The sequence below is a fragment of the Nomascus leucogenys genome, chromosome 11 (genome assembly GCF_006542625.1).
Source record: "Nomascus leucogenys isolate Asia chromosome 11, Asia_NLE_v1, whole genome shotgun sequence".
Taxonomy (NCBI): Eukaryota; Metazoa; Chordata; class Mammalia; order Primates; family Hylobatidae; genus Nomascus; species Nomascus leucogenys.
Window position 1 is genome coordinate 64,534,292 of NC_044391.1, and position 14,193 is coordinate 64,548,484.

The 14,193-nt window shown below is 40.0% G+C and overlaps 2 protein-coding genes across 11 annotated transcripts in view; one reads left to right on the forward strand and one right to left on the reverse strand.

Moving 5' to 3' along the window:
* PUS7L (pseudouridine synthase 7 like) overlaps window positions 1-2,301 on the reverse strand; it is a 133,197-nt gene extending 130,896 nt beyond the window's left edge. For 5 of the 8 annotated variants that reach the window (XM_030822671.1, XM_030822670.1, XM_030822668.1 and 2 more), the window contains exon 1: window positions 2,214-2,301. In XM_030822671.1, the coding sequence (XP_030678531.1) occupies window positions 2,214-2,233 (20 nt within the window). In that variant the 5' untranslated portion in view covers window positions 2,234-2,301. Of the gene's footprint in view, window positions 1-1,763 lie in introns of all 8 variants that reach the window. The other 3 variants (XM_003252278.4, XM_030822669.1, XM_030822672.1) reach the window with 3 other exon arrangements.
* Window positions 2,302-2,426: 125 nt separating this feature from the next.
* Window positions 2,427-14,193, forward strand: part of IRAK4 (interleukin 1 receptor associated kinase 4) — a 29,424-nt gene continuing 17,657 nt past the window's right edge. For 2 of the 3 annotated variants that reach the window (XM_003252272.2, XM_003252274.4), the window contains exons 1-2: window positions 2,427-2,500; window positions 11,613-11,782. In XM_003252272.2, the coding sequence (XP_003252320.2) occupies window positions 11,622-11,782 (161 nt within the window). In that variant the 5' untranslated portion in view covers window positions 2,427-2,500; window positions 11,613-11,621. Of the gene's footprint in view, window positions 2,501-6,873; window positions 6,953-11,612; window positions 11,783-14,193 lie in introns of those variants that run through there. The other variant, XM_030822674.1, reaches the window with a different exon arrangement.

Genomic DNA, 14,193 nt, shown 5'->3' on the forward strand with positions numbered 1-14,193 from the left:
CTTCACTCACTGATCTCTGGCTCACTACCTTCTTATCCAGCATGATTTTCATGATCATCTCTATGGATCATCCATTCAATGTCTTGGACCCTCAAGTCCTCAGTCTCAACCTCAACCTCACACCTCTACTTCATCTTGGTCATCCACTGTCATGGTCATAACTTTGACTTTGTCATCTCCAAAAACTGCATTAACCTTAAGCATCTGATTCTTATCACTCCCAATGTCCTTTACCACACCTACTTTAATACTTCCATTCCAAAAACTTTTAGATGTTGTGAAGGTCCCTAACTCCTGCTTCTACAACTAGCCCACAAACCAGCCAGAATGGTGTCTTAAAAGGTAAATTAAATCATATCACAATCCAGTTTAAAACCCTCTAGTCACATTTGTAATAAAATCCAAATTACTCACCCTGGCTTCCAAGGACATCTAAGATTAGGGACCCTGTTTATTTTCCAAACTCATTTGTACCTTTACCCCATTACCCACTATATTCCAGCCACTCTGGCCTTCTTCAATACTTTTGTGCTAACTGTTCCTATTGTTTAAATTGTTCCTTCCCCAATCATATAGCTGCATCTTTTAGGATTCATGTCCTCAGAGAAGTTTTTCCTGACCAATAATCTACAGGAAACTGCAAGTGATTCTCTTTTTTTATTTTTTTGAGATGAAGTCTCACTCTGTCACCCAGGCTGAAGTGCAGTGGCACGATCTCGGCTCACTGCAACCTCTGCCTCCCGAGTTCAAGCGATTCTCCTACCTCAGCCTCCCGAGTAGCTGGGACCACAGGGGCACGCCACCACGCCCGGCTAATTCTTGTATTTTTTTAGTAGAGACGGGGTTTCACCATATTGGTCAGGGTGGTCTTGAACTCCTGACCTTGTGATCCACCCACCTCGGCCTCCCAAAATGCTGGGGTTACAGGTGTGAGCCACCGTGCCCAGCAAGTGATTCTCTTTCACAAAACCCTATTTAATTTTCTGCATAGCAGTTCTAGGTAAAGTTTTTCTTTATTATTTATTATTTATCTCCTCCAAAGAGAATGTTAGTTCCACGTGAGGAGTAACCTTGTCTGCCTTATTTACTACTGATGATCCTACATTTTGAACAGTGTCAAGCACATGGTAGGTCTGCAATAAATACTATTGTTAAATAAATGAAATAACTAGTACAAAATAAGAGCTGTAGGAATGAAGTGAAAGATAATTAGGAGAGGCATGATGCAAGAAGTGGCCATCTAAGTCCTATCATAGTTCAAGAGATAGAAATGAGGCAGAGACCTCACAAATGATGTACAAACAAAACATGCAATGTGTGAGAGAAAAACAAGCAGTCCAGATACAGGGCAGCGGGGATGGGAATGCAGGGAGAGTACAGTGCTGGAAAATGCAGCTGAGTTACTACCAGATTATGGAAGATGTTGAATGCCCTGACAAGGACTTAGAATCTATTGGGTGGTCAATGGATGGCTACTGTTAGTGTTTGAGTAGAAAAGTGACACAATTCCAAAACATGCTTTTGGAATTGTAAGATGATTCTGATGGAAATGAGCAGGATGTATCCGATGGAGTAACAGTTAGAGGAGTTCAAAAACAAAACAGCATGGTCAAGAACATAGCTGTAGGGATTGGCTCTGAAAGAATAATGATCTTTTCTTTCTCCCAGAAAAAAGGAGGAAGATAGACATTCTAAGCAAGTGAAACAGGTAGGGAAACTTGGGGAGAATGTAATTCCAGCATCCTGGTAAGAGTGGAACCGACCTGGAGGACAGCAAAGGAGCCCACGTGGCGTTAAGCCTGAAGGTGCATTATTCCCATTCAACAGAGACTGCTGATGACAGTGGGGGGTGGGGAGGTGGGGGCGGTGGGGAGTAGTTTGCTTGGCCCGTGGTTGAGGAATTCGTTGGCTGAGGAGGGATGCTGAGAAGCTATTAGAAATACTGAACCCAGTCCTGCAGAAGCTACTTAACTTCGCAGAAAACTAGGGCGTCGTTGCCCTCCAGCACGTCCAAAGGTGTCCCCGACAAGGCCAGCAGCTCTACCTGTTTCTTCTCCCTCCCCTAACTCTGCCTGTCCAAAGGCGCGACACTAGCCCACGTCACCTTTATTTGGGGGAAAAGGGTATGGATCCTCAATGCCAACCTCGTCACCCCCCCCTCCCCGCCCCCACATACAAGCCCACCATCTCGCAAGAAGCTCGACCCGGTCTACCTCGGTTCAGTGGAAGGCATTCATTTACACAACGCTGTGCGCATGCCCGGAAGCCTTAAGTGTTTCAGCCTCCGACAGGGGCGTAATTAAAGGGGCAGGCGCCCACGTAAAGACGCGCCTTACGCAAGACGTGGAGTTTCTCACTTTGTGGAGCCGCCTGGAGGCGCCAAGATGAAGCCCATCGGGGAAGTGGGGCGGGGCCAACCCGGCAGGCCCCGCCCCTCCACGGCGCTTCCTAGTTCGGCTGGTTCTTCTGTAGCCGGCTTCAGCATCCCGCGCCCGGGCAGGTAAGGCATTCCCCGCCTTCATGCCTCGGTCAAACGTCGTCCGAGGTCCGCTTCCAGGCCTCGGCACCTCTGCCCCAGAGTTGCTAGGGTAGGTTGAGGAACGGAAATCTCTTTATCATCCGTGAGAAAAGTTAGAGAGGAAGTGGGTTCCTTGGACAGAGCTTACTCCAGAAGAAAGACTTGGGTAGGTTCCCGGGAATCAAGAAGTTCGTCGGCCCTGAGGAAGAGCCTGAGGCTTGGAGGGACGTCACCCAGCTGTTCTGGGGCGCAGTCGGATCTCAAGTTTCTCACCTCCCAGGCCCTGGATTCCGTGAACCCGATTGCGAAATGAAGTCTCTTTTCCCCAGAACCAGGAAGTCAGGCCAGCACCTGACAGATGCATGTGGCGCCGACAGCTCGCGGAGCCTCCACACGATTGTAATTCGCTTGTTTCTCCGGCCTCCAAGCTTCCAGGGAATTAGAAAGTGGAGGGGGCTTATGGGATCAGATGAGTACGTTCGCAGATGGGGGAAAAAAGTGTACCTGTCAGCCTGGAAGCCAGAGAGAGACAAAGGGATAAAAGCAAACCCTGTCCAGGTGCGGTGGCTCATGCCTGTAATCCCAGCACCTTGGGAGGCCCCAGGCGGGCGGATCACTTGAGGTCAGGAGTTCGAGACCAGCCTGGCCAACATGGTGAAACCCCCGTCTCTACTAAGATACAAAAATTAGCTGGCATAGTGGCGGGCGCCCGTAATCCCAGCTACTCCGGGGGCTGAGGCAGGAGAATCCCTTGAACCCGCGAGGCGGAGGTTGCAGTGAGCCGAGATCGCGCCACTAACACTCCAGCCTGGGCAGCAGAGGGAGACTCCGTCTCAAATGAAAAAAAAAAAAAAGCAAACCCTGAGAAAGCGAGAAAGCACTTTGAACATTTAGAATGGGAACAAACGGCGCTATTAGTGCTTCAAAAACGTAACTGCCGAAGGCCCCTTGTAAGCAGAGGATATTAAAATCTGCCGTTTCCCTTTCTTGGAGTGGTCCTTGAAGAGGGCTATCGGGAAGTTCAAATTTCTTCTGTTTTCGTGCAGAGCGTTCATTTGAAGTTTGCCTTCTACCTCTCCAAACTGAGCTTCCGATATTCCAGGCCAAACTTGCTTCTTCCTCAGCCTTCTCCATCTCAGTAAATATCGGGAAACTTGGTTATGCCAAAAACCTTGGTGCCGTCTTCTCACTCTCCACATCAGCCCTTAGCTTTCTATTGGCTCCACCTCAGAATCCTAGGACTTCTGCACTTGCTCTGCTACGACCCTGGTCCCAGCCTGCAGCACCTCCCACCTGGCTTATTGGTAGGCTCTCCTAAATGCTTCTTTCTTGCTTCTCTGCCCTTACTCCAACATCCTTTATTCCCAGCAGCCCCAGTATCCTTCTAAGACATGAGTATAGAGCATGTCTCTTTTCTCAAAACTTCCAGCCTCTACATCTCACCCAGGGGATAAACAAAGTCAATACAAAAACTCTAAGGCCCTTGGAGACCTGGCCCCTTTACCTTTCTGACCTCATCTGCTACTTGCCTGTTCCCTCCTCTGCAGTCTCACCATGTCCTTGCTGTTGCCCAGTGGGCCCACTTCCAACCTTTGCATTTACATTTCGTTTTGTCTGCAAACTTTTCCCACAGATAGTCCAGTGGCTGGCTTTCTCCTTCTTTTTGACCTTTAATCAAATGGCATCTTCTTATTGAGGCTTCCTCTGACTACCCTATTTAGAATTGCAACCTTTTCTCTGTTTCGTTTTGTTCTTTCATTTCACTTGGCACCATCTAACATAATATAGAGTTTATTTATTTGCTTATTGCCTTCATTCCTCCATTAGAATATAAACTCCATGAATTCAGGTTTTTGTTTTTGTTTTTGTTTTTTCTCTAATTTTCCTAATGCTTCATCTCCAGGGGCCTGGAGCAGTATCTAGCACAAAGTAGACACTCAGTAAATATTTGGTGAGTCGATGGTATTATAGTTTGTTTTTTAAATATATGCAAAGCATTTTCAATTACTTACTGTTGTGTTGGATCAATGTTCAAGAAAGATATGTTAAGTTTAATTTATGGTACACCAGCACATATCCCAGTTTGTAATAGGCAGCCCTATCTAATTTAATAGCTCTGGAAGGCCTCACCAGCTTTTGTTCATAATGATGATGTTAAAGTATCTAAAAATAAAGACTAATGGTTATACAGCATATTTTGCTAGGAATATATGGAAGTAAATAGTGTATTTTAGCAAGGATATAAATATATTAAAATTACCATAGTTGATCAAATAAGACTGCCACCATCTCAAAAGCTTAGCTATTTTCTCAGACTTGTTATTTGTACGCTTTCAGTAGATCCTCACTAGTGTTCTGGAAATTGAACCTAAATACAATCTGCACATATCTTTAAAAATAATGTGATATCAGAATAATTTCTGCCAGAAAATAATAATTGCTCCTTTTTTTTTGACCACTTATTATGTGACAAGATTTGGCCCTTTGCATGTGTTGATTTTAATTCTTACAGCAATTCTTAGGTATTACTATCTCTGTTTTTCAGATAAAGAAAAGCAAGGTCCAGAGAAATGTATTTACTAGCTCTGGTCACAGTTGGCTTTGGTTAGAACTTAGGCCTGTGCAACCTCAAAGTTCATCTTCCCTCCACCCCTGCACAATCTTCTCCTCTGATCAAAGTGCTAATGAAGCAGTCTTAAAACTTCATTAACACATTTGACAAGAATCTTTTGCCCTCCTGTTTTGGGCACAGTACTTTGGGATGGCATTGGATTCCATAAGCAGGTGCTGATTTTAATATATTTCTCAATCACCACCCCACCTTTTATACTTGTCTGAGTTGTCTCATTTGAAAATATGAATGGGTTTTCTTTACTATGAGAGTTAGTGGTATGAGGAAACAGTCATGAAGATATTTACTTATTTATTTGTAAGCAACATATCCTGTTCCACCTGTGTTAATCCTAAGTGTACTAAAGTAAATCTTGAACAGTTTGAAAGAGATGACACTTTTTAAGTTTTTTTTGCACAATCTGTTTTCATTACTGAAAATTCAGAAAAGCAAAATGAAAACAAAACAATCATAAAAGTCATCACCAAGGGATAACCACGTTCATATTTTGGCTTATGTTCTTGTAAGTATGTGGTTTGGAGTGGTATATGAATGTACATTTAAAGTACAATTTTAATTTCTGGGATTTTGAACTTCTGGGCACATGTGTGGAGGAGTTGCAGAAGGCCTTCTTTTTCCTAGTATCCCTACACTTATCACCTCTGCTGGAAGCCTGGGTGCAGGAGAGCTACCAAATTTATCCCTGGCTGTTAGATAGTCTGGGTTTTTTCCTCAATTCCTTGTATTTAGCTCTAATTTATAAGACTACTAAGCAGTTCTATCTTTTCTAGCTTTGTCAATCATGTTGTACCTTACAGTAGAGAGAAATCTTAGTGAGGAAAAATAACTTGAAGAGAGCAACTGCAGAGTCTATAGGTAACCTAGATACAATTTCTTAATTAAAATTAAAAAATCATCAGCCTTTCATTCAACACAAATGTTGTGAGTCGTTGCTGAGGTGAATTTGGTTGGGTCCTAGCCCAGGAGAGCACCCATCTAACAGAGAAAGCAGACACATAAACAGTAAAACATAATAATTATTATAACAGAAGAATGACTAGGTGACATTTTGGAGCAAAAGAGATGACAATCAGGGAAAGCTAACAGTGCCTTTTGAATTGGGCTTGAAGGAATAATAGGCATTTACCAGGTGGCCTTTAAGGTACGTGGGCTATTCTTTTACCTGGCCCTAGATGACTTCACTTCCTGTTTCACAGGAAAAAATAACAGTATGTGGGAACTCTTCTCCCTTCAAATATATCTGTATTTAAACCTCTGCTTCCTTCTTTCTAGATTCAAAAGAGGTTTCTCTCTATTCAAGGCTGATTTCTTTACCCTATATGCTATTCATTATCCCATTTGTATTGCCAAACAGCTTAAGTCTTAAACCCTTAACACCAACAGTTCTCAAAAGTCTGGTTGGAGTCCCTAATGCTCTCTCAGGAGATTTGTAAGGTCAAAATCATGTATAGTTAAAAGATTCATTCAGAGTGCAATGGATTTTAATGTTCCAAGTTAATTTATACAGCTTCAGATTCCACATTGCAGCTTACCTTTAGGAAGTTATTTCTTGTCAAATTTTAGTGTAGTATCAAAGAGAAATATCTACTACTTTGTGAAAAGGCTATTAAAATACACCTTTCTTTGTAACTATATGTCTGTCTGAAGCTGGATTTTCTTCATATACATCAACCAAAACAACATGCTGCAGTGGGTTGAGTGCAGAAGCAGATACAAGAATTCAGCTCTCTTCTATTAAGTTAAATATTGAAGAGATTAGCAAAACTTTAAAACAATGTTGCTCTTCTGTTTTTGAGGAAAAGGTAATTATTTTTATTAAAATATATAAGCTAACATGTATATGATTATTTTAAATGAATTAATAAGTAATTTTTAAGTTTCTCAGCATCAATTTATTATGGTAAATATTGGTACATATAACCAACATAAACAAAAGCCCTTTGGGGTCTACAGTCGTTTTTAAGAGGGTAAAAGGTCCTGAGACCAAATTTGAAAACTGCTACTCTCTTGCATGCTCTCCTCCCTCTCTTTCCCTACCCCTCCACCCCCATTTTCCCTCCCCTCACACTCCTCTCTCTCTCTTTCTTCTTCCCTTCATAACCAGACTTCTTGGAAAATCTGTTTTTGCCATTCACACACTTTTTCACTATAGCTGTTCCCAAGTCCCCAATGGCCTTCTGATTTCAGAGTCTAACATATCCATCAGTGTCTATTTGACCTCTGAGTCTTTTATACCAACCTGCCACCTTTTCTAGAAGTCTCTGGCATGCTACTGTCCTGGTTTTTTTCTTGCCTTCATGACTAAGCAGTATTTTTTAAAATTCTTCTTTCACATCATTCCTTTCCATTTTAAGCATTCCTGATAGGCAACCTCATTTTATTGTTGCTTCAACCGTATATGTGTATATGCTCTTAATTTGTATGAGGGCATTTCAAAAAGTTTGTGGAAAAATTGCATTAAAAGATAAAAAATGTAAACTTTGGCTCAGCGCTTTGGCTCATACCTGTAATTCCAGCACTTTGGGAGGCCGAGGTGGGCAGATCACCTGAGGTCAGGAGTTTGAGACCAGCCTGGCCAACATGGTGAAACCCCATCTCTACCAAAAATACAGGAATTAGCTGGGTGTGGTGGTGCACACCTGTAATCCCAGCTACTTGGGAGGCTGAGGCAGGAGAATCGCTTAAACCTGGGAGGCAGAGGTTACAGTAAGCCAAAATTGCACTACTGCACTACAGCCTGGATGATAGAGCGAGACTCCAAAAACAAAAACAAAAACAAAACTGTAAGCTTTATTTCTGAACATAAGCTCCATGAAGTTCAAGACACTTTTGTAAGCAATAACACCAGCTATTTGGGCCATCCCTAAAGAACTGAGAGTCCTGGGAATTTAACCATGTCAATAAAGTCTTTTTTACATTATTAACTGAAGAAAAATGGGTGCCCTATGAAGATTTTTCAAGATTAGGAAACAAAAAGAAGTCAGAAGGAGACAAATCAGGACTGTAAGGTGGATGCTTAATGATTTCCAGTTGAAACTCACAGAATTGCCCTTGTTTGATGAGAGAAAAGAGCAGGTGCATTGTTGTGATGGAGAAGGACTCTGTGGTGAAGCTTTCCCAGGTGTTTCTCTGCTAAACATTTGACTAAAGCTTTAACAGAAAAGCTTTAGTTTAGAAACACTTAGAAAAGCTACTGTTTCTCAAAACACTCTCTAATAAGCAGATGTTACCATTCTTTTTCCCTCCAGAAAGTCAACAAGCAAAATACCTTGAGCATCCCAAAAAACTGCGGCCATGCCCTTGCTTTTGACTGTCTGCTTTTGCTTTGATTGGACCGTTGCCACTTTGGGGGAGCCATTGCTTTGATTGTGCTTCAGAATCATACTTGTAAAGTCATGTTTCATCTCCTGTTACAATTTTTTGAGGAAATCCTTTAGGATCTTGATCCCGCTTGTTTAAAGTTTCCATTGAAAGCTCTGCTCTCATCTGCAGCTGATCTGGTTACAACAGTTTGGGCAGCCATCAAGTGGAAAGTTTGTTCAACTTTAATTTTCAGTCAGAATTGTATAGGCTGAACTAGTTGTCTATGGTGTTCACTGTTGGTTCTGCTGTTAATTATAGGTACTCTTCATTTAGGGCACAAACGAGATGAACGTTTTCCTCGAAAATTGATGTGGATGGTCTGCTGCAGCAGGCTTCATCTTCAACATCATCTCATCCCTTAAAATGAGTTACCGATTTGTACACTGCTGATTTTCTGGGGGGGGCATTGTCCCCATAAATAAAGCGTCAGTGATTTCACCATTCTTCCAACCAACCTCCACCATAAATGTGGTGTTTGTTCTTGCTTTACTTTTAGCAGAATTCATGTTGCTGTGGTAGAGGTTCTTTTCAAACTGTCTTATTCTTAGTGTCTCAAACTAGATCCTGTTTAGACATGAATGATAAGTCAGTGTGAGTTTATTTTGGAAATATGTTTTGCAAAAAAAAAAATTGAAATCCATGCATGGTTTTTGCACGATATGCATTTTCCATGAACTCTTGGAAAACCCCTTATATATAAGAATACTTACATAATGAGCATTCTTTGCTGAAACCTCTCTCCTAAGCTCCAGACCACATATGTAAGTACTTGGTATGAAGGCTCCTAGATAGTGCCAAAGGTAGATATTTCACATTTAACATGAGCCAAAAAAAAAAAAAAAAAAACACTTTATTCTACCTCCCTTTCGTCTAACTGCTCATCTCTAGTGAAATTGTTTTGATTTGGCCTCCTAAATGTTTTGACGTTTTACCTCTCCTTTCCCCTACCCGATACTTTTTCCAAGCTCTCATTTCTGCTCACCTGGATTATTGCAGAAGTTTTCAAACTAATTTTCTTGCCTCAATATACATCCCTTTAATTTTTATCCAGAGGAATCCACTTAACCATATAAGATTATTTAACATCCCTCCTAAAAATCCTAAAGTGGCTCTCCTGTAACTTTTAGTTTATAAGTTCAAACTGTTTGTCTTAGCATATGAGGTACATGATGATCTGGCCCTGCTACCTTTCCACTCTCATCTCTTCTCACTTAATCACAGGCATCCTGTGGTCCAGCCACAGCAAGCTCTTTGCCTGAGACACACATGCTCCCACCTTTTCCCATGCTATTCCCTCTGCCTGGAATTTTCTTTTGGGCTTATCCTCATTCCCTTTCATTCATCCTTCCAACCTCCTACTCCAACCAAATCTGTCTTGATATCCCTACTTCAGACTGCCTCTGCTTGATGCCCCTTTTCTGGGCCCCATAACACTCTTGCAGCATTTATCACTCCCTGTCACTGTTTGTATCCCCTGGTATACTGAACAGCTTGGAAACAAAGATTTTCTCTTCTTTGTGCTCCCATTTGTTAGTACAAAGACTGACATAAATATTTGCTGAATGTATTCATGAATGAAAAGAAAGGAATGGTCTTTCTGAAATAGAGAACGGCATGAACAATGCATTGTGTTATAAAAGCAGAGTTGTATGGCATGACTTTTGGAGTCAGACATAAGTGTGAGTCCTGGATCTTTCACTTACCACCTTTGTAAAATAGAGATGATAAGACTGTACTGGGAAATAATTTAGTTGTTCCTAAAATAAATACTGAACAACACCATTATCTACAGTATGCAAGTCACTAGGTATATATTCATGAATAAAATTAGCATGGTCCTGAACTCATGGATCTTAAAATCTAATATGGGAGACAGTAAACAGGTAAACAAATAAGCATATGATTACAAATACATTGTGCGATGATGAAAGATAATTAGGTGAAGGGTAGCTAGACCTATTTAGATGTGGTCAAAGAAGTCCAAAGAGAAGAAGTGAATACTAACATAGAAGCCTATGATACAGAGAAGCTTTTCACTTTTTACTCTTTTTGATAGTTTTAGAATGTTGTTCCATATGAACACATTATTTACTCTAAAATTGTATTTTTAAAATATATATAGGGAAGCAAAAATAATAGAAGAATATCTGAGTCTGTTTGTCTTAATTGGAAGGAAAGATCATTTCCTATTGAGAATGAAGGACACGCAGAACAAATAAAATCCACATAGAAAGAAGTAAAGGTATGAAATAGTCACTAAGGACTATGAGAGAAGACAAGTGGAAGGATTAATGGCAGTGTTGAAGGCCCTGTGGAAAGGGGGTTGCCATAAATTTGTATTCACATCAGCAACTCTGGTGTACAAGTAAAGTTGTTAGATTTATCCCTGGCTGCAGCTCTCCAGGGTGGGGTAGCAGAAGAAAAGGGGGATTGCAGAAATAAAGGTTCTGTCTAGAGAGTAGCTGAAGTGGTGAAGCACAGGTTTTGGTGTAGTAGCAAATGAGTTGTGGTCAGGCAGATCTCATGGACTCAAAAAATGTGCAGAGGTCAAGGAAGAGCAAACTATGTGAAAAGGGGGTGGGTGGACCATATCTGTTAATGCTACACAAATCATTTCAGTACTTTTTTTTTTTTTACTTCTACCAAAGAATGTTGCATAAATTTTTAATTGTAAATAAGTACTGATTGAGAAACATATATTAAATTGAAAGGTAAACGTTTTTATTAATAGATTTGATTTCTGAATATGCTAATTCTGATAGTTTGTTGATATTACTCTTAAAAAGAATTTTTCTGGTAAGTTTTTTGCCCCTTTCTATAACTTTTATTGGAAAATATCAGTGTCAGAAAAAAGTCCTCTGATTTTTATTGCTATTAATAGGGGGAAAAAGGAAGCAAACCCAGAGGATAATTGGACAAATGAATTAACAATTTTAATTTCATCTTAGGGTATCAATGACTTGACTTTGGAATGTTTCTTTATTATGGTATAATCAGTTGCTGACATTTCATATGATATAGCAAAGCGTGATCTATAAGCTTACAGATGTCATCTCTAAAAGTACTGTGAAATTTTAATGAGATTTTTCCATATTTTAGGAATAGAAGATGAACAAACCCATAACACCATCAACATATGTGCGCTGCCTCAATGTTGGACTAATTAGGAAGCTGTCAGATTTTATTGATCCTCAAGAAGGATGGAAGAAGTTAGCTGTAGCTATTAAAAAACCATCTGGTGATGATAGATACAATCAGTTTCACATAAGGTAACAGATAAAATTCTTTGTATTTTTAAATGCTTACATCACAATATGGAATGATTAATTGGTATAAGTACTGTCTAATGTGGCAGTTTAGAAAGTAAACCTCTCCACTATGGAGGAGACATTGGTAGTAGGTAACCTCTTTTTGATTGTTCCTTTTGCAGTTGTGTCTTCTTTGTCCCATATGTCAATAGGGCTAATACTGTGATCTCTCAAATAAGTTTTTTGGGTTAGAATCAAGATTCCCACCTTTGCTGTGGTTCCCTGTTTGGCAAGCCAAGTGAAGTTCACTCTGCCTCACACTTCTCATTTCCAGATTGAAGGAAAATAAGAATGTTACAAGAATGTCTAGTAAAAATCTAGAGCTTAAACTTCAAAATGTGTGACTCTCTAATGCACTCTAACAATGTATTTTGGGAGTTTTTCAATTCGACGTTTTAAAGTTGTTGCTTACAAGTGTACACTTCTGTGCACAGAATTCTTAAATCTTAGCCAGGATTTCTCAGTGCTGTCTTCAGATAATTTCAATTTTTCCTTTTTACTCATCTCTGCTCGATTTAGTATAAAATATGCATGCAGATTTTATTTTTCTCAGTCATTGCAGTTAAAACCTATGTCAAAATATACACCATGGAATACTATGCAGCCATAAAAAATGATGAGTTCATGTCCTTTGTAGGGACATAGATGAAACTGGAAATCATCATTCTCAGTAAACTATCGCAAGGACAAAAAACCAAACACTGCATGTTCTCACTCATAGGTGGGAATTGAACAATGAGAACACATGGACACAGGAAGGGGAACATCACACTCTGGGGACTGTTGTGAGGTGGGGGGAGGGGGGAGGGATAGCATTAGGAGATACATCTAATCTAATGCTAAATGACGAGTTAATGGGTGCAGCACACCAACAGGGCACATGTATACATATGTAACAAACCTGCACATTGTGCACATGTACCCTAAAACTTAAAGTACAATAATAATAAATAAATAAATAAATAAATAAAATGTTTCTTTGGTAGCAAAAGGAAAAGAAGACTATTTGTTATTTTCAGCATTAACCTGGGAAAGAACCTAAAAGCCTTGGCTCCCTTGCAGGAAATGTTTCCTCATAAGAAGAGCGAACATGTTAAATTACTTGAAAGAAGCTTAAGTTTAAACTGTGTTAAGCCAATGTTTAAAGATAATTTTTTGATATTGCTGTTAAAAACTTATGGGAGATAATTGGGGCAGTGGTGGCAGGAAGATAAAGCTCTTCTCTTTTTTTTCTTTTTTCCAAGACTCATTCCTATGACAGAAAAAGCTCTTCTTTACAAAATTATACCTGCAAATAATTGTGAAAAGAATGATAGAATGAGAAAAATACCTATTTGCAACCACCAATGAGTAACTGATTCATGCAAGGCTCATCACTGAACCTAAAAGCATAAGGTGAAAGGTGGTTGTTCTCGTGCATATGAGCAGGATATGCACAAGATTTTAAAGTATTATAGGCTGGGCACTGTGGCTCATGCCTGTAATCCTAACACTTGTGGAGGCTAAGATGGGCAGATGGCTTGAGCCCAGGAGTTCAAGACCAGCCTGGGCAACATGGTAAAACCCCATCTCTACAAAAAATTAGCTGGGTGTGGTAGTGCACGCCTGTAGTCCCAGCTACTTGAGAGGTTGAGGTGGGAGGATCACCTGAGCCCAGGAAGTCAAGGCTGCAGTGAGCCATGATCACGCCACTGCACTCCAGCCTGAGTGACAGAGCAAGACCCCCTCAATAGATAGATAAAAAGTATTGTACCCAAATTACTTGTGAAGTATGAAAAGGAAGGGTACATTTTTAATGACGAAATCTGAAGTACACTTCCTTCACCAAGTGATCAAACTTTAGCACCAATAATAATGGTACAAGATGCCAATATGTACCCTTGGATGTGATACAATGGGAAGGGCACATTATACCTATGTAGTATTTCTACCAAAATGCTTAATCTGAATTTAATCATGAGAAAGTAGTCAGATAAATCTAGGCTGTTAGACCCTTTCTATAAGATATCTGGCCTATATTCTAAAACACACACACCCACAGACATAGATTGAAAGAGAGCATGCACAAGAGCCCAGATATGGCACAATTTTATCAATTATTCAATTGGTCAATCTAGGTGAATGGTTGTTCATTCTATCATTTTTTCAACTTTTCTGTAAGTTTGAAATTTTTTAAAATAAAATCTTTAGAGGAAAAACAGAAAAAAAAATTGGTTAAATTTTTAAATGTTACTTTTCAAAACTAATTTTTAATTTTAAAGAAATGGAAAGAAATGGGTTGAAAGCCGACTTTGTGATTTTTTTTTCAATTTAATTGAATTACAGTTAAGATCAAAGGAATAATTTCCTAAGTTTTTATATATTCTGTTTCT